Here is a 21,318-nt window from a genome sequence, read left to right on the forward strand (position 1 = left end):
TTTGATCCCACTCCCCCCCACCCCCACCGCACTGATAAACCTTCCTCCTCCCCCCTCCCCACAGGTGTTGTGCCTCCTTTTCCTGGACGGGAATTCGAAGGTGCGGCAGTGCCGGCCACCGGGATGAAGATTGTGGCAGCACATCAGGAGGCGTCGGGAACTTCATTAATGCAGGTAAGTAAATTAATCTGAATATTTAAATGATGGCCCTGTTGCTGAGCGGCGGGGGTGGGGGTGGGGCAGCCACAAGGTCTCGGCGCCACTGTCAAGATCAGGACTGCCCTGCTGGCGTCGGGGTCAGTGGTGGGCCTCATCCGGGGCAATCTTCATGCCTGCCCGCCACAGATCCCGACGTCGAAGCCCCAAGAAAATTTTGTCCAATGTTTATTTGGATTGCTTGTTATCTACATTAGTCCGCTTTCCTGTCATACTCTCTGGTTTACCCTTTTTTATCCTGTTGCTTATATTGCCTTTTTTATTGATACTTCTTCTCCATCTGAGTTAGCCTATTTTCTAGACAGCACCTCTCTCCTAGAACCACCCCCCCCCCCTCCCAATCTTTGGATTGCCCCTTTTTCATTGTTAGTCTAGTTAGTTCCTCTTTCTAACTTACTCCTTTATTTTGTGTTATTTTGGCTTCTGGGTTACCCTGTTTATTGTTATCTCCCATATTCCTCTCTCTTGATTGCCCCTCACTTTTTCTGCATTGCTCCCTCTCTCTGGATTACTTCTTATTACTATGTTTTCCCCCTCTATTGGCCTATTTCCTGGATAACCCCTTTTTTCTTATTGCCCCCTCTCCAGTTTGCCCGTTTTGTCCCCTTTCCTAAATTGCACTTTTCCCAGATTGTCCCTTTGTCGTGATTACCCGTTTGGGGGGCGGGGGTTGCCGATTTCTCATGGTGCGTCGTTAATTCTGAATTGCGTTTTTTTTTATGGATTGCCCCTTTTTCTTGATTTTCCCCCCTTTTCAGGATTGTCCATTTTGTGCATTGTTTTTCCTCCTGAATGCCGGGCGCCCCTGTTTGGATTGTCCTGTCTGGACTATCCCCTTGTTCCAGTTTGCTCCCGTCTTTCTGGATGGCGTCTGGCGGGAGTGAGCGCTCTGCGCCGCCGTGTGGGGTGAGGTGTGGTGCGGGCGGACACGTCACGCTGCCGCTGTCCTGGATAAAGGCGGCGGAGAGTCCGCTCCCTGTTCCCGGCGGCAGCAGCAGCGGGCGGAGAACAGCAGAGCGGAGCCTGCACCGCACCGCACTGCCAAGTTCCCCCCTTCCTCCTCCCCCAACAGTAAAACCCCTCAAAGTTGCAGATCTTTTAACATCATTTAAAAAAAAACATTCTGCATCAGATCGAAAGCGGGAGTTGTTTTTTGTGAGAGGAGTGAAGGTAAGTGTCGCCCTAACCATTCGCCAGGGACTGAAATGTGTAGCAATGGTTGAAAAGTTTCTGGATAATTCTCTGCCTGGGATTTCTGCTTCCCCCGGCCAGAGGTCCAAGCACTGGACCGGGTGCCTGAGATGCAGGGCGGGCCGCTGACTGTTCTCACTGACTGTGCTCATACTGACTGTCCCTCAGGCTGCACACCAGCAGCTCACTTGGAATAGACTCCCCTGGGTTCTGTCTGCTCAACAGATCACAAATAGATGGACCCGAATTTAATTTACCCGCTTTCTTGTTTAAAAAGAAAGGTATTCAAGTGCCTGTAGGTCAGGCAGACGATACATTATCTATTCATCGTCTTTGCATCAATGGACGTCTACATTTACCGGCGTCCTGGGTTGTCTCCATGACAACGCAAGCGGCACACTTTTATTCCCGACACAGGAGCATTTACTTTTGTTATTTAGTAAATGAATACATTGAGTCCTTTAACCTGCAAATACTGCACTCTTCATCATTGCAGCTTCAGATGTGGACGGGACTCTGAGTGAAGTGTCTTGGAGTATTTTGAGGCCATTCATCATGAAGTGTTCAGAGTTGGGATGGATAAGGCTGACTGCTTTGTTATTCATTACACAAACAGTTACGATGATGAGTCCCAATGTTACTTCCGAATTGGATGTAATGTTGGCAACATTTATGGAAGACCATGAAGAACTTTTGACAACTGAAACAGTCACTAAAATAAGCAGCAATTTTACTCATGGTTTGGATTCAATCATGACAAAATATATGAATCAAAATGAACAGTGGGCATCCAGAAGAGCGAAAAGATCTATCACTGATATTGACAGACAAGTAATCTTGGATCTTCATAATAAACTGAGAGGTCAGGTATCACCAAGTGCCTCTAATATGGAATATATGGTAAGTGCATACATTTCTGCTTTAAAGCATCATAAATGCTTAATTCTGGAAAAAAACATGATGTAAAATAATGTTGCTTGTTAGAAGTTAGGAACAAGAGTTTCTGATTATTCAACTTCCACCATAGGGTACCAGTGTAGTGGATGTGTGCAAACAAAGCACCACCTTCTGGTAAGGCTGGTAATATCAAGGTGAAAACGAACAGTAGAAGTATTATGCCACCATGTGTGTTTTTGCTTTCTTTTTAGAAGTTAAGAAGTAAAATTGAACTAGTTAATACTTTCCTTCAGAAAGACCATATGACCTTAGTGGCATTTAGTTGCCATTTTTTGGAGCTGTGATTTCAGGAGGAACAGTCAATGTCAATATAACATCTCATGCTGTATATGGCCAGAGCTGTTCTGAATTTCTGCAAAATATTAGTCATTATAGGAAATCTACTTAAATTTAGAGTTAAGTAATATTTACCATATTCCACTGAGCAAAATAAAATTTCTCCTGTTGTCTCAGTATGAAAATGCTTTATACGAATAAAATCTTGCTCTCAGTATCTTGTTATATCTTATCAAAAATTAAGAACTGAAGTATTTCATTTCAGAAACAAATGTCATAAAAGCCAATTGTTGCATTTCTGTTTCTTTTGCTGTGGTGTTAAATACACTATGTGCTCTCACAATAACTTATGACCTCTGATAAAGAAAAATCTCAATTTCCCCCATCAATATTGTCAAATCAAAATATCAAAACTTGCTGCTGGAGGCAGGGTGTTTACAGGATAATTATTATTTTTATTATACATTCACTTATTTTCACTATTTTAGATTGAACTACAGAGTTGATTGGTAGAGACAGTGAAATTGCACGTGTACCAAGCATGCAAATAGGTCCATGTGAAATGCCTGTCTGCTTTTTAATCAATTTAAAATAAATGGTTTAACACACTTAATAAAATATCGGCCAGAGGAATTCAATGGAACATGCTAACACATTTGTTGTAAATACCATACACCACAATTTCATCAGTTAAGGCTTCTTCCAGAGAATTAAAACAACTGTAGGACTTCATTTGATGACAAGCATTTAAAAAAAAGTGAAAATTTTTCTTTACGAAAGTCGGCAAATTTTAGTGTAGAATTTCCTCTGTATTGGTGGAAACCCTGAGGACACCTATTTGGCAGTATAATAAAGGCACTATACTTTCACTTTCAATTGCATGAAGGAAAACCATAATTTATAACCACACCTGTGTCATTTCCTCAGTGATACAGCAAACCTAGTAAAATTCTACTGTGCAGAAGAACAGGAGAGCAAGCAACAGAGAGAAGGGCTTAATTTACAGTGTTTCTCTCCAATGCTGTTCTATTGACATTTTGGTGGTGGCAAAGCTGACTGCAAGAAAGTAAATTGACATGCATGCATTTGAATCACTGTTTATTTGTAATTTCATGCTATTGCTGTCAAATAGAATTTATTTAAGTTTATCACTGACGTTTAAGTCCCAATACTAATAGTGGCTATTATACATGTACTTCTAATAAATAAAAATACACACTTTTGGATTTATAACATTGACATTAGGTCAGATTGTGTTTACTTATATCAATATGCAATCAGCTTGAATGTTTTTCTAACTATGGATTTGTAATTATATATGTTTTTTCTTACATTTCCAATTAAACATTGAACAATAAGCATTTAATACTGAATCATCTTAGTATTAGTCCACAATCAATATGCAAATGACCAAAGTTCGGTAATTTATATGAATTCCCATTTTGCCTATGTGAAGGTAACTTGAACCCACTAGAGGAGAGCAGATTTCCTGATAAACAAATGAAGTAAAGCACATCATGTAAGAGGTAACCAGTCTTTCTGGCAGCTGGGCTTTCCACCAAATGTACTCAAATATGGAGTATATTTCTAAGCAGAAAACAAATGTTGAGACTTTGACAAACATGCTGTGATTTCAGGAATCTAACAAAGTGCAGGGCAGCATTTCTTTTTGTAGACTTGACATAACATAAGCTGCTTGTTGTCTGTTCAGTCATGTTTTGGTTTATACAAATATTGCATTGAAAGATTATTTAATTAAGTTGAAAGTTAGATGTTAGTGAAAGCAATCACTACCAAGCTACAATACCCATTTGTCACGCTAATAAAATTCGATAAATTACAGATATAATACAAAAACAATGAATTCATTTTAAGTATTGCAAATAAAAATATGTGCAACAAAAATGCATCATGAGAATTAACATACAAACAGATACAGGGTTTCCAACGTTTGCCTTCATGGTGGGGTGAGGTTGGAAGATTGCTCCGGCAGCAGCCCGCCATGGAGCCTGACGCCGGGAGGGCCGGGCCCGATCCTCCTGGCGGTGGCGAGGCTCTGTGGCAACCCCTTGCCACTGGGTGACGGAATCTGGCTTTCCATATTGAAATGAGCACAATGAATACATTTAATTAAACTTAACAATGATCCTGGAGTCGGGCTGCGATTTTCAGAGTGGCGGCCGGCCCTCCCACATCTTCACTTTCCTGTCTGGGAAAATCAGGCGCCGAAGTGTGGTGGGGAAGGAGGGAACGTGAGACTTTTAGTGCGGGGTGGGGGGGGGGGGGTGGAATGGGGTCAAACTCTCGTCATTAGTGTCGGGGATGGAGGGAAGGGGTGAACTGTGAACTTTGTGCGGTTTAGGGTGGAAGGTCATATTTTTAAGGTAGATGTCTTTGGGGAGAAAAGGCAGATACTTAATTTTATTGTTATTGTGAGGTGGGAAAGGGGCGACAGAATTTTGATTTGAACAGTGCGGAGGGTGGGGGGAATGGTTCCCTTTAAAAATTTAAATTAGACGGCAGGGCTGGCTGCGCTTTAAAAATGCGCCAGCGCCAGTGCCTGCGCACAGGCAGCTGATGCCATTGCTGGTGTTGGAGAGCCTACCCCTTCCATGTGATTGGGTGTGGGGTGGTGGGCTGACCGAAGTATTTAAATGAGCCGCCGCGCAGGAGATCACGGTGGCATGGTGGCGTGCAGCTTGTGTGTTCCGTCATTTTTTTTGCCCGCCGCCGCTCTTAAAGTCCAGCCCAATGTGTTTGTCTGAAACTCCTTTCGTTTCTATTTCAAAATGGGTATTAAATGGTTAAGGGTACAATTAAAGCTAAATGTCAAAGGAAATAAAATACTAATGGATGTTCTGTGGAATATAGAGAGAGTGTGACCTGGGATCAGGCATAATTCCTGAGGGGTATTTGCTATACTGTACTTTTGTATCAATACAAAGCAGCTTCCGGTGTACATTAATGCACCAGTAACCGTGTAATTCAAGACTTGGGATCCAATTGACTCCAGAACACATTCAAGTTGTGAGTGCCCCTTCAGATGGCTGTTTTAATTATTTGGGCTTTATGATTTAAAATCTATTAGGGCTGTCCTTGGGATCGGCTGGGCTTTATTGGGGTAATTTTCTGACTTTGTAGTGGATGAGGTTCACTTGGCTGTAGTTTATATTGGAAATTCAGACCTAAGCTGTGCATAATTTTCCAACCATTTAAATTGTTAGTTGGAAAATCGTGTATAATGTCCACCCAAATTTCTGATATGCTGTCCAAGCAGGAGTGTTGATGCCAGGAGCATTAAGTCAAACAAATTACCTCTTATAAACTTAGTGCTTAGAATTATAAGTGACCCAGAATTTCCTGGAGATTTTGCCCCATTAAAATAGCACATTTATAGCATTGCATTTGTTCTACAATGTAAAAGTCCTAGGAAATTATGGTGTGAGTTATGCCATTATTTATACTGTCATAATTTAGTGGGATTTTGGCATCACTTCACAAATACCCTCACAGAAACTGTGAAGGACTGATTATCATAGCTTCGCTCCCAAGTTAAGTCAACGATGATTGCAAATTTCCTGGAATTATGCCAATTTTCTTGCCACAGCCACTTTGACTGACAAATAATGGTGTAGGTGAATGTATTTAAATTCATGAGTTCAAAATAATTGATTAAACTAAAATAAAAAATTTGCTTTATCTTGATATTTTTAATTTTTGGCTAAAATCCATCAAAACATTTCGGGGAAAAATTATTTTAAGTCGCACTGTTTTGAGGTGCGAGCTCAGAAGCAGTAAAGCCAGCTGAAGAGTAAAGCTCCCTGTACTCTTCAGTGCGCCTTATGACACACAGTAATGGATGTAATATTTTCCAGAAAAAGCATTCATTGTCAGTTAACTCACTTGCAAGAATAAGAATTAAAGGACATGCTTTTCCTAAACTGTCAATGGTTTGTAAGAGGAAAGTTATACTTCATGATTGGAAGTTACAACATGCGGCCCAGTGCAGATGGACAAATACTCGTTTTTGATCAAAGCATGCCAACAGAGCTAACTAGTTATTCAGGTTGGTTATTCCGAAGATAAAAATAAAAAACAGGAAAAGTAAAAATGTGAAATAAAGACAGAAAATGCTGTAAGTATGTAGGAGGTCATTCTGCATAAAGTAGTTATTCAAATTATATAGAATAATGCGGGATGTGTGCAAATACTCCCATCAATACACATGGGTGGGTGCTAAAATTGATAGTCCCTGAAAACGAATGTGATGCATGATTAAAACTGTGCCTGTTGATTGAAATGCAGGCAGCACACCAACTTCAGACTACCTGCTCATTAGAATGATTGCTGTTTGCAGACAGCGCTGACCATGCTGTGCATTGGCTGCACGCGTCAGCCGGGGGCCCAGAATCATAACTTCCTAGCATTTCTTAAAGCTAGCCTGCCCTACTTAAAGCTAGCCTGCACTCTTAAAGGGAAGGAGCATTGTTGCTGATGCAGGTTCTGGCAGTACGCAAGAAGTGAATCTGACTTGGGAAACATTGAAGAATGGCACAACATGGGAAACAGCAGGCTCTAAAGTTTTCAGACACAGCCTTGGTGGAGGAGATGGAAAGTTTTGTGAAAGGGAAATCATGTTTAACCAATTTATTGGAGTTCTTGGAAGAAGTTACATGCTGTGGATAAAGGGGAACCAGTGGATGTACTGTACTTAGTTTTCCAGAAGGCATTTGATAAGGTGCCACATCAAAGGTTATTGTGGAAAATAAAAACTCAAGTTGTAGGAGGTAACAAAGTGACATGGATTGAGGATTGGCTAGCTAACAGGAAACAGAGAATAGGCATAAATGGATCTTTTTCTGGTTGGCAAGATGTAATGCGTGGTGTGCCGCAGGGATCAGTACTGGGGCCTCAATATTTTACAATTTATGCAAATGACTGAAGGGACCAAAGGTATGGTTGTTAACTTTGCTGATGACACAAAGATAGATAGTAAAGTAAGTTGTGAAGAGGATATAAGGAGGCTACAAAGGTATATAGATAGGTTACGTGAATGGGCAAAGATCTGGTAAATGGAGTATAATGTGGAAAAATGTGAAATTGTCCATTTTGGCAGGAAGAATAAAAAAGAAGCATATTATCTAAATGGTGAGAGATTGCAGATCTCTGAGATGCAGAGGGATCTGGGTGTCCCAGTGCATGAACTGCATAAGGTTAGTATGCAGGTTCATCAAGTAATTAGGAAAGCTAACAGAAGGTTATTGTTTATTGCGAGGGGAATGGAATACAAAAGTAGGGAGGTTATGCTTCAGTTATACAGGGCATTGATGAGAACGCATCTAGAGTACTGTGTTCAGTGTTGATCTCCTTATTTAAGCAAGGATGTAAATGTGTTGGAAGCAGTTTAGAGAAGGTTTACTAGACTAATACCTGAAATGGGTGGGTTGTCTTATGAGGAAAGGTTGGACAGGCTAGGCTTGTATCCGCTGGAGTTTAGAAGAGTAAGTGGTGACTTGATTGTAACATATAAGGTCCTGAGGGGTCTTGAAAGGGTGAATGTGGAAAGGATGTTTCCCCCTTTGGGAGAATCCAGAACCAGGGGTCACTATTTAACAATAAGGGGTCACCCATTTAAGACCAAGATGAGGAGAAAGTTTTTCTCTCAGAGGGTCGTGAGTCTTTGGAACTGTCTTCCTCAAAAGGCAGTGGAAGCAGAGTCTTTGAATATTTTTAAGGCAGAGCTGGATAGATTCTTGATAAGCAAGGGGGTGGAAGGTTTTTGGGGCTAGGCAGGAATGTGGTGTCGAGGTTACAATCAGATCAGTCATGATCTTATTGAATGACGGAGCAGGCTCGAGGGGCCGAGTGGCCTACTCCTACTCCTAATTCGTATGTTTATATGTATGTTCGTATGTAGGAGAGATGTCCTGTGTCTGCAGAGGGTCAGTTGATCCTCTAGACACATGCTCAAAAGACAGTGGGAGCAGATGGCCGTGGAGGTCAATGCCAGAATTCTATCCCTGAGGACTTGGATGCAGTTCCGCAAGAAGTTCAGTGACTTCACATGAGTAGTCAAGGTCAGTGAATGTATCTTCAGATACCATATCCTACCAACTGCACCACTAGCCTCAGAACCTGCTCAATTAACCACACCCACATCACTGACCTACGAACAATCTCTATCAAGAGATTTCATATCTAACAGTCATATGCTCACCACATCCTTACACACATAGCATAGCTGCCATCCTCACACCCACATCTCACAGCTTGTACACACGACCAGCTATTCATGTGTGACAGCCACATCACCCAAACTGATTACACAACACACACTGATATACTTTGCTCTCTCTGGCAGGACAGGAGGCACACAGCCAAAAGCAGGAAGAGCTAACCTCTTACTTTATGCCTCTTCCCCATACCGCAAGCTTACCCTTGTGCCTTGCTGTTTTCAGACACTGAAGAAGTGCAACTGGCCAAGCAGTGGAGGAACATCATGGAGACAGTGATGTGGGAATGGGAGCATAGTGGTTATGCTAATGAATGTTTCTGGAAACATGAGTTCAAATCCCATATGGCAGCTGGGGAACTTACATTCAGTTAATTAAATAAATCTGGAAAAAAAAAACTATCAGTAATGGTGACCATTTAACTACTGGATTATTGTAAAAACACATATGGTTCACTAATGTCCCTTAGGGAAGAAAATTTGCTGTCCTTAACTGGTCTGGCCTTTATGTTACTCCGGACCTCTTATAAATATAAATCATAATTAAATATAAATCACTCAATTTCACATTCACATCCACCAGCTCATATACTGACACTGCGCATAATTTAGAGCAGGGTTGTCCAACATACGGCCCATGAGCCAGAACCCTGCCCACCGAAGGTTTCCATCCGGCCTGCCAATCCACCTGTGGCTCCGCTCTGATTGACGGCTGCCATGGATGTCAAGCGGAGGAGGGAGGCAGGACCTGCGTCTGACGGGTGGGGGATCCCTGTCTGTGATTGGTCACTCCCTGTGACTGACAGGAGCTTCCCGGGCGAGGTTAATGCTGATTGGTGAATTGCGGCGCAGGCGGCCTGGGATTGGCCGCCCCTGCTGCTTTCACACAGTTTAGTAAGTGTCCTGTATCCACTGGTTTCCACCTCCATTCACCCAACTTAAATGAAATAGGCATGATAAGTATCCAGTTGTGGGAATGGCTGCTGTGGGGAGCAGGGAACATGGAGCAGGGAGCACCGAGAGAGGGAAACACAGGGACAGAGGGGGAAAGTGGGGTCAAGAAAGAGAGACAGAGAGAGCGGGGAGAAAGACAGAGATGGGGGGACATGCGAATATACGCATTAGGAGTTGGAGTAGGCCACTCGGCACCCTGAGCCTGCTCCGCCATTCAATAGATTCATGGCTGAACTGATTACTCCACATTTCCACCTACTCCCGATAATCTTCCACCCCCTTGCTTATCCAGAATCTGTCTACCTCTTCCTTAAAATTATTCAAAGACTCTGCTTCCACTGCCTTTTGAGGAAGAGAATTCCAAAGACTCATGATCCTCTGAGAGAAAACATTTCTCCTCATCTCTGTCTTAAATGGGCAACCCCTTATTTTTAAACAGTGACCCCTAGTTCTAGATTCTCCCACTAGAGGAAATATCCTTTCCACATCCACCCTGTAAAGACCCCTCAGGACCTTATGTGTTTCAATCAAGTCACCTCTTACTCTTCTAAATTCCAGTGGATACAAGCCTAGCTTGTCCAATCTTTCCTCATAAGACAGCCCGCCCATTCCAGGTATTAGTCTAGTAAACCTTCTCTGTACTGCCTCCAATACATTTACAGTCTACTTTAAATAAGGAGACCAGTACTGTACACAGTACTCCAGATGTGGTCTCACCAATGCCCTGTATAGCTAAAGCATAACCTCCCTACTTTTCTATTCAATTCCCCTCGTGATAAACAATGACATTCTATTAGCTTTCCTAATTACGTGCTGTACCTGCATTCTAACCTTTTGTGATTCATGCACCAGGACACCTAGATCCCTCTGCATCTGAGAGCTCTGCAGTCTCTCTCCATTCAGATAATATGCTTCTTTTTTATTCTTCCTGCCAAAGTAGACAATTTCACACTTTCTCACATTATACTCCATTTGCCAGGTCTTTGCTCACTTACTTAACCTATCTATATACCTTTGTAGCCTCCTTATGTCCTCTTCACAAGTTACTTTCCTACTTATCTTTGTGTCATCAGCAAATTTAGCAACCATACCTTCGGTCCCTTCATCTAAGTCATTGATAGAAATTGTAAAAAGTTGAGGCCCCAGCACAGATCCCTGTGGCATACCACACGTTACATCTTGCCAACCAGAAAATGGCCCATTTATGCCTACTCTCTGTTTCCTGTTAGTTAACCTATACTCTATCCATGCCAATATGTTACCCATCACACCATGAGCTTTTATTTTCTGCAATAACCTTTGATGTGGCACCTTATCAAATGCCATCTGGAAATCCACCAGTTCCCCTTTTATCCACAGCACATGTAACTCCCTCAAAGAACTCCAATAAATTGGTTAAACATGATTTCCCTTTCACAAAACCATGTTCATTCTGCCTGATCACCTTGAATTTTTCTAAGTGCCCTGCTATACCGTCTTTACTAATCGCTTCTAACATTTTCCCTATGATAGATGTTAAGCTAACTGGCCTGTAGTTTCTTGCTTTCTGTCTCCCTCCCTTTTTGAATAAAGGAGTTACATCTGCTATTTTCCAATCTAACGGAACCTTCCCTGAATCTAGGGAATTTTGGAAAATTAAAACTAACGCATCAACTATCTCACTAGCCACTTCTTTTAACATACTAGGATGAAGTCCATCAAGACCCGGGGACTTGTCAGCCTGCAGCTCCAACAATTGTTCAGTACAGTTTCCCTGGTGATTGTAATTTTCTTGAGTTCCTCCCTCCCTTCCATTTCCTGACTTACAGCGAATACTGAGATGTTACTTGTATCCTCAATAGTGAAGACCGATGCAAAATATCTGTTCAATTCATCTGCAATCTCCTTATTATCCATTATTAATTCCCCAGACTCAGTTTTCATTGGACCAACGCTCACTTTTCTTTTTTAAATATCTATAGAGACTCTTACTATCTGTCTTTATATTTCTAGCTTTCTTTCGAACTCTAATTTTACCTTCCTTATCAATCCTTTAGTCATTCTTTTCTGTTTTTTTTAATATTCTGGCCAATCTTCTGACCTGCCTCCCATCTTTGCGCAATATAGGCTTTTTCGTTAAGTTTGATACTATCTTTAACTGTTTTCATTAACCACAGATGGCAGATCCCATCCTCGGAATTTTTCTTTCTCATTGAAATGTATCTATTTTGTGTATTCTGAAATATCCCCTGAAATGTCTGCCACTGCATCTCTATTGACCTATCCCTTAACCTGATTTGCCAGTTCACTTTATGCCCTCATAATTGCCTTTATTTAAGTTTAAAATACTAGTCTTGGAGCCACTCTTCTCTCCCTGAATCTCAATGTAAAATTCAAGAGGAGAGAGACAGAGAGAGGGGGGAGGGGAGGGGAAAGAGAGACACAGAGAGAGTGTGGGGAGAGAGGAAGAGAGATCAAGATCTCTCCTGACAGATGAACATCTATCCAGAATACTCCGCATTATTACATCAAGTATTTGGGGAGTGGTTGATTACCATGGAAGCAAAAACAATGTCACTAAATCAGTATTTAATATAGTGACAAGAAAGTCAATAAATTATTCTTCTCATTCAAAGCTTCTTCACAAAAATGCACATTTGTTGAAAAGGATAGCGCAGGTGCCAACTCGCCAGAGGGAGAGGTCACACAGGGGTTCTGCTGCAGAATACTTTGATGGGGTAGCCTACAGAAGAATTCTGATGGGTCTGCACAATGAAGTGCTTCGTGCATTGGGAAGTCTGTCAGAAAGCCTGGAGTCAATGTCAAGGTGCATGGAAAAGTTGGCACAGGGCTTTGTACAGAGCTTGGAACCCATCTTTTCCAGCATGGAAATGGTGGTCAATTTTGTTCACACACTTGTAGACCTAACCATGATGCAGCATTGATGACCCATGTCTCAACTTCCATTGCAACACAAGCAGCAGCCACCCAATGTCTGAATGCTGAAGTAGAAGCACAGCCTTCTGTCAGGCAAGCTCAGGCTGCTGCCATCATGGTTGCAGATACCAATGTTCAAAGAGGCTTGCAGGGTAGAGTGCCACAGCAATCCAGCTATCTATCTTCCAACAGATTACTAGGATTACTGAGGTGCTGCACATGAGAAGTGTCAGTAGCTCCATGGAGCACAAGCCTGCTGTCCTATCTCAGGATGACAGCATTTGTGCTTCCACCCCCAAGATGGTGCAGTCTGAAGTCAGGCCTTCTAGGCCCAGAGCTGCTTGGGGTCATCCTCCAAAGCCATTGCAGTCTCCCCCATTGCAATTCAGCAGCCTTCTACCAGCTATGCTGCAAACACTGGGGTAGCAATGCTTAGGAGCAGTAGGACAGGGAAAGGCACAGGAAGACAGGTACAGTGGAATGCACAAGGATGATTAGTTGACATTTGTATGCCATATGGCATGATTTCATGAATAAATTTGGTTTGGAATGTTTATTTTGTGGTGAATTGTATTTTTGCATTGTGGCCAAAATGATGATGTGATGGTTCAGTGACAGAGGGAAGGTAAGGAATATGGAACTGTTGGTGAATAGGGAATTGGGGTTCCAGTTACTGATACTTCACTCACATTAGTTCTTCACCGACTGGCCAGGGAGAAAGGAGGTGTCTAGGTTGCTACCTCCCTTCTTCTTCCTCCTCTTCTCCCTTTTTCTCTTCCTCATCCACCTTCCTCTTTGAGCAGCTTGTTCTGCTCATTGTGGCCTCTGCTCATTCTCCCAGTCATGCTCTATTCCAAGGGGATGGCCTGCTAGTACACCCATGTCTGGGAACAACTGGTTTGTGCAGAAGCCTTGAAGTTGGGAATAAGTCCTTCAGCACTTGCAACACCACTCCCTGTAGATTTTTGCAACTTGAAACAACTATAGAAAGCACCAAACACTTGTAGAATCATAACAATAGCTAGAAGAAATCAACCAGCAACTAACATGTGAGTAACTGATGATCCCTTTAAATAGTTCTGGTGAGGGGGTCCTTCCTGCTGCTGACTGCATGGTCACTCATACTAGCTTAAAAGAGGGCATCGGCTGGAACATGCGCTCTAAAATGGCATTGTATGCTGATTGACATCATGGTCTGTCTGTTCTGCATACTTCCAGCAGAGTTTAGTTGCATGCTGCTTAAGGCATTCAATAGTGTGACATCCAGTGCTATTCGCAGCATGAATGTGCACACTTGCATCGGATGCTAATTAGTACCCCAAAAGGAACCCATAGAACCCAAGCAATGAGTGGTACTGAACCCAATTTCACATCCAAGCTGTTTGAAACTTTTGTTTAGAAAAACATTTGTTCATGTGTTCATATGCTAGTCGCAGTCCATGAAAGCTTAGTTACCAGAAGAAACACAGATAATGTTTCCAGGATCTGAAAGTGTGGAACAAACAGTATATTGACCTCACTGGTAGCTTGGTCTGGGAAAAGCAAGTAGAACCGAGTGCCTCCATGGATGGAAAATAAACAGTTAAATCCCTCGAGCCAGAAAACTGTTGAATGATTGAAATGCAAATGATGTGTGATCATGAATGAACAGTCTTGGATAGGAAACAGGCTCAGATCACAAAAGAAGGTTTCTTCATTCTGTAATTTGGACCACTACAATTTCTTTGAGTCTAGAAACAGGTATCAGTTTCTTTCCAACTTGATAAGGGCACTACTGTAATTATAGTGTGGTTACATGGCCCTTGTTTTTAACTGTTCCACATTTCCTTATGATACAAGTATTGGTTGCAATATGTAAAAACCATGCATATTAAATTAACAGTAAAATTGATCTAATAATTATTCCACTGAACTCACCAGTATAGGTAATGAAATATTAAAGTTGGGACTGTGATGTTGTCACAGCTGTTAAAATAGATGGCCAGCATTAGATACATGGGTACAGAGTATTATTATAGTATTGACTTTAAAGAAGCATAGAGAAAGGAAGGAAAAGTCATGTTCGTTTTTGTTTATTCCCTCATGGGAGCATTAGAATTTTCAGGAGCAGAAAGCAACTATTAGGTACAATAAATCTGTCCTTTTTGGTAGTTTTCAACCCAAGTAAAAATCTGTTCTCTTTGGATAGAATGTGCTCACTACAGAAGGAATATAGGGAAGAGAGAAACAAAGAGAAAAATCAGAACCCCAAAGTCTAGGACTGAAAATTAAGGGTGAGAAAATAGACACTGAGAATGTATGAAGCTTAATAACACAAGTTTCTTTTTTAAGTGACTACACAGATAATGTGCTGCTGGAAATCAAAAACATTCAGTGTTCAACATCACAGCGAATATCTGCTGCTTTAAAGATAAACTTATGAAAAAAAACTTGCTTCTGTAATAAAATGTAGATATAATTATAAATTGTAAATGAAGATGCGTGTGAGAAATTTAAATGTACTGCAAAAAAAGTTAAAATGAAGGGTTCTCCAAGCATGAAAATTATTTTTTGTTAATATATCAAAAAGACCAACTTAAATATATATTGTAATAAAAGCAAAATACTGCAGATGCTGGAAATCTGAAGTAAAAACAAGAAATGCTGGAACCACTCAGCAGGTCTGGCAGCATCTGCGGAAAGAGAAGCAGAGTTAACATTTCGGGTCAGTGACCCTTCCTCGGAAGGTTCCGAAGAAGGGTCACTGACCTGAAACGTTAACTCTGCTTCTCTTTCCACAGTTGCTGCCAGACCTGCTGAGTGGTTCCAGCATTTCTTGTAAATATATATTGTGTCTTTTATGAAAAAAAAATCTTTCGAAGACACTTCACAAATAGGTAGGAAATGAACGCTGAGACTACTGGGGAAAAACTGGGGGTGGGAAGTAGCAGAAAGGTTAGTCTAAAAGATTGGGGGTGGGGGGTGGGTGCTAAATTCGAAAGCACCTTAAAACATGATTAACCCACACTCGTTGATTGCGATGCTCATTTCAATGATTTTATGTCCAACAAGCTCTAGCCTTGTTGTTGATTGGCTGGATGAATCAGCCGAGGGCCAAGATTGTGAGTAGCTAACACCATTCAAAGTTAGCCTGTACTACTCAAATATAGCCTGCTTCTCTTAAAGGGGAGGTGCATTACGCCTGGAGCAGGTACTCGCAGTCATGCAGGAAGTGACTCTGACCTGGGAAATATGGAAGAATGGCATAACATGGGAGAGAGCAGGCTCCAAGGTTTTTGGACACTGATCTGGAGACCTTAGTAGAGGTGATGGGAAGTAAGAGAGATGTCCTGCATCCATGTTGGGGGTGGTGGGCAGGTAGTAGGGGCAGGAGGCCCTCCAGACATATGCTCAGAAGGCAATGGGAGCAGATAGCCATTGAAGTCAGTGCCAGGAGTCAAGCCCCGAGGCCCTCCATGCAGTGTCACAAGAAGTTTAGAATATCTTACATGACTAACCAAAATCAGCGAATGCATCTTCAAATCCTACCAACTGCACCATTAGCCACAGACAGTGCTCAGTTCACCACACTCTCCATCACTCACCTAACAATAATCTCTATCAATCAGGATTCATACCTGACATTCATATGCTTCACCTCATGCTCACACACTTAACACTGCTGCAAGTCTCACACCCACATCTCACAGCTTGCAAACACTGCCAGCTCAAGGCCTGCTACCCAACCTGAACCCGACGGGACTTGGCGACATGTGTCAGATTCGGATCGGACCCCTCTTCCAGGTCCGGCCTTCGGGCTCAGGTCAGGTCAGGCCGAGTCCGGATCAGGCTGGGTCCGGGTCGGGCCGGACACACACAGTAAGTGCTCTGCTGGTAAGTATTGAAATTAAAAAGCTTACCTGAGCTGGGAGTCTGGGACGAAACTGAGTCTGCGCAGTGAGCGAGTGGCGTCACTATGATGTCATATCACGCATGCTCTGCAGCTTCCTGGAGGTTCCGAGTCGGAAGGTAAGTAAAGGGATGGTCGGGCTCGGGTCGGGTCGAGTCGGGGTCGGGTTGGGTAGGGTTGGGCTTGGGGCAAAATCGGAGGGACTCGGGCCGGGTCGGGCTCGGGTCCGCTGTGGTTCGATCGGGTTCGGGTCAGGCTCTTTTTCCCAACCTGAGCAGGCCTTTACTGCCAGCTATTCAACCATGGAAGCCACATCACCCAAACAGATTGCACGACACTTACTAAATGACATCCCTCTCTTGCAGTACAAGGCAGTGCGCTATCAGAGGCAGCAGGAGCTAACTGGAGGAGAACAGATGCGCCTGCATGATCTAATTCCCACGGAGGAGATGGTGCTGACCATTATTGGAATGGCCATTGCTGAGGCTGTGCCAGCAGGGCGTTTGAAACCTCCGAAGATGACGATATCCTCATACCTATTCCTCCTTCTCGCATCCCACCTCATACTCAGTCCACACTCTGTTCTGATTTACAAGCTGCAGGTGGTGCAACCATGCACCTCTTACTTTCCCCTGCTTCCCATACCACCGTTGTGCCTTTCTCCTTTCAGATACTCAAGAAGTGCAACTTGGCTAGGGAATAAAGGAAGAGCAACTAGACAGAGATGATGAAGACATATTGTCACTTGTTTTCACACTTGCGACTACCAGCTCAGATACTGAATTTCAAGGATAGCATAAAGGCGGAATCTTGACTTGGTGAGACATAGGACATGAGTGGTCTTCAGCCAGGGCAGGGGGAAAGGGTAGCACGGGTGCCAGCTCGGAGGAAGGTGAGGTTGTCCACAAGTTCTGTTGTAAAGGACTCAGATGAGCACTTCACTGGGGCAGCCTACTGATGGATATGCACAACGAAATGCTTGGTGCATTGACAGGCTTGCAAAAAAACCTGTCATCAATATCAAGGCGTTTGGAGGAGTCCAGCACCAACTTGGCACAGGGATTTGCGTAGAGCTTGTAACCCATCCTTTCCAGCATGGACGTGGTAGCCAACTCTGTTTCTACATTTGTGAACCCAACCATAATGCAGCGTCTGAGTGCTGCAATGGAAGCTCAGACTGAAGTCATGCAAGCTCAGCTTGCTGTTATGCAAGCTCAGACTGCTGCCACTAAGGCTGTGGATTAAAGTGTTGTGCAAAGGGACTTGCAGGGTGTCACAATAGTCACAGATTACTAAATTGACTGAGGCGCTGCTCCAGGGGTGTGGCCTGGCTTCATGGCTCTTGAGCCTGCTCTCCTCTCTCAGGAAGACATCATTCATTTGCCCACCTCTGCCACTTTGCTAGTGCCCTTGATGTTGCTTGTCAGTCAGCCAGCCCAAACTGCTGCCGCCCGCACCTGGATGGTGCAGTCCATGGCCTGGCCTTCTCGGCCCAGTGCTGCTAAAGGTTATCCGTCAAGGCTAGCTGTAGTCTTTTCCACTGAAATGCAGCAGCCTTCCATGAGTCATGCTGCAGCTACTGTGGTAGAACTGCACAGGAGCACTAGGACAGGCAAGGCACATGGAAGGCAGGCAATAAGGGAATACATAACGGTGATTAGTTGACTTTTGTCTGCAATATGCCATAATTTCATTTATAAATTTCATTTGGAATATTTACTTTATGGTGGCTTTTTTGTATTGTGACCAAGCAGACACTGTGATGGTCAATGACAGTGGGAAGCTAAGGTGTTGGATTGTTGGTGAATGGCGAATTGAGGTTGCAGTTACTGGTATCACACTCTGATGACTCGGCATTGACCTGCATGATTCAATGCCTCTGGTCTCAAACCAGCTGGACGTGGAGGGTGTAGAATCCCTTTTGGTTCTAGTGTAACGTTGTAGAGTCATAGAGTCATTTACTATCGGGCAGTGTTGACATGTGGGACCTGCAAAGCGGTGTTTGCAGTCAGTGGCACCCTGCAGCACGAGGAAGCCTACAAACCTAGCGAAGCCGTGTGCTAGATCCACCTGCTTCTCTGTACCAACAGCTAATGAAATGTAGTTAGCTCTGACTGAGTAGAGAGCCTCAATGACCTGTATGCAACGGTGGACAGCAAACTACAAGATGTTGCAAATATTTCCAGCTCCCGCCTGAAAGGAGCCAGATGCACAAAGCTCATTACCATGGTCACCTTCACAACCACTGGCAATTTGGACCTTGACCTGCTCTGAGGTCGCAGTTGTGGCTGCAGCAGGTGGTAGATTTCAGTGAGGACATCCTTAATGAAGCACAGATGTCTCACACATTGTTCCTTGCTGAGGTTCATGTAGGAGAATTACTCTTTGAACACCCTGGGTTGATATGGATTCCTACTGACAGCCCTTCTTTCCTCCTCCTTCTCCCTCTCCCAGTAGCTTGTCCTGCTCTGTGTTCCCTCTGTTCATTGTCCAATTCATGCTGTATTCCAAGGCAAAGGCCTACTAGTGCACCTATGTCTTTGAGCAATTGGTTTGTGCAAAAGCCTTGAGGTTAGCAAAAACTCTATCAGCACCTGCCACATCACTCCCTGTAGATTTTTGCAACTTGAAACAACTGAAGAAAGCACCAAGCAATTATAGAATCAAAGCAACAGGCGAAACAAAATCAACCAGCAATGACCCTGTAAGTAGTTAATGTGTGTTCTGATTGCCATCACGATCTGCCTGCTCTGTATGCCTTCAGCGAACTTTAGCTGCCTGCATGCTTACGCCTTCACCAATATGGCATTCAGCACGACTCACCCCAAAAGTGCATGCATTCGCCACTGACATCATTTTGGAGTTCCAAGGTCATTTGTATCGCCCTAAAAAGGGGAGCAAATGATCCCAATTTCCTGAAAAGTTGGCTTCTGAAGAAAGAGAGAAGTGGAACAGCTTGAGGAGGGAATTCTAGACAGTGGGGCTAAATTGGCTGACTGCTATGTACAAATGGTGAGGTGAAGGGAATGGTGATGTACAATAAACCAATGCTGGAGAACCAAAATGGGGGTTGGGGTAGGCAATGCTGCACAGGTGGAAATAGGCCCTCTTGGTGTTGGATAAGATTTGGGAATTAAAAGTCGGCTCTCATCCAGTAAGAGACACTGGGCATGGAATACAATGCCTCAACGCCAATGGAAACGGTGCTATGGAGGCCTAGTGCTGCTTTACTGGGGTGCAATGTGCTGCTGACATATTTCTGCACAGCCCACGTGGTATTTTGTCAGGAAAATGGTACACGCAGGGTTGTCCCCTGCATGCACCGGAAGGCTGTGAATGCATGCTATTCTGACATCACGTAGTCCAAGTGGCTGATGCAATGCCAGGATACCAAATTTGGACCATGCAGGTCCAGGCAAATTCATTAATCACTATGCAAACAGCAACGGTGAAGCTGCAAGGTGGGCCCTGCGCCAGTGTTCCTTAAAGGGTCAGGCACCTAACTTGGCAGGTAAGGTAATTTCTAAGAACTTTTGCTATCACAAACTGTCTGGAAGTACTTTGGAGTGTTTTTTGAGGTGTTGAGGTGAGTTCCTGGATTTGCCAGAGTGTTGATACATCCTCACAGGGATGACAGAGGAGTAGGTGAACTGTCCACTCAAAGGCTGCAACAGGTATGGGCGCAGCAGTTGCCAATGCCTTTGGGTCTGCAGCACGACTTGAAGATGGAGCAGAGGCTGCAGAGAGGGGAAGTTATGCGTAATGATCTCTGCCAACTTGGAGCTGGACTTCTCCATGCTCCTTGACAGTGACAGGAGGCTGCCAGGAAGGCCAGCCAATGTACTCAGCATTTCGGTCTGCATACCCATCAACACTGTCCTTTATGCTGCCCTATCAAGATCCTCATCTGAGTCCTCTCCAGCAGAACTTGTCTGTGACCTTGCCTTCCAGATAGCTGGCAAATAAACCATTCTTTACCCCTGGCCTGGCTGCAGCTCACTTGTGCCCGCATGACTCACTGCATGCTATTTCCAACTCTATACTAGCCTCGAAGGTAAGCGCAGAACCAATATCTAGCTGATAGCTGTGAGTGTCAGATCAAGTAATGGGCTTCTTTTTATTAATGCTGTGCTGTTGCTCTTTATTGTGTTCCTTGGAAAGCTGTGGCTGGGCAGGTGGCAGCTCTTGGTTGTTTGAAAGCAGGAAATCAGAAGGAGAAGGTTGGGGTGATGGAATGTGGGTAGTGGGGGAAGCAAGAGGTCCATGATCTCACCATCTGCAGCTTGCTCATCATGCCTGATAGCAGGATGAAGGTGAGCTTGGAGTTGAGAGAAGGGGCATAAGGCAGGAACATGCCATCATCTTCAATGTTCTCAGCAACTTCGGATGCTGTGGGCTTTGTTGCTGCCAACCCCATGATGCTGCGAGCCATCTCCTCCATAGGGTTCAGGAAATGCAGACGTCCTTGGCCCCTACCAGTTCTGCTCTTCTCCCTTCTAGTGTGTGCTAATCTGTCCTGTAAGAGAGTGGGCAGAATGTCAGTAATTGTATTGCACTGTTTAGGCAATGTTCCTATGATAGCTGAATAGCTGGAAGTATGTGGAGGCAGCAAGAGGTGGGTGTGAGGCTGGCAACATTTTTAGGTGTGAGGGTGGAGTATATGGATATTAAGCATGAGCCCTGAATG

At 43.7% G+C, this 21,318-nt stretch overlaps 1 protein-coding gene across 1 annotated transcript in view; it reads left to right on the forward strand.

Annotated features, from left to right (window-relative positions):
* The first annotated feature begins 1,167 nt into the window (after positions 1-1,167).
* The window catches only part of LOC137369612 (cysteine-rich secretory protein LCCL domain-containing 1-like), a 73,974-nt gene continuing 53,823 nt past the window's right edge, over positions 1,168-21,318 (forward strand). The window contains exons 1-2 of the mRNA XM_068030933.1: positions 1,168-1,386; positions 1,904-2,307. Of these exons, the coding sequence (XP_067887034.1) occupies positions 1,963-2,307 (345 nt within the window). The 5' untranslated portion in view covers positions 1,168-1,386; positions 1,904-1,962. The remainder of the gene's footprint in view (positions 1,387-1,903; positions 2,308-21,318) is intronic.

The sequence above is a fragment of the Heterodontus francisci genome, chromosome 5 (genome assembly GCF_036365525.1).
Source record: "Heterodontus francisci isolate sHetFra1 chromosome 5, sHetFra1.hap1, whole genome shotgun sequence".
NCBI lineage: Eukaryota > Metazoa > Chordata > Chondrichthyes > Heterodontiformes > Heterodontidae > Heterodontus > Heterodontus francisci.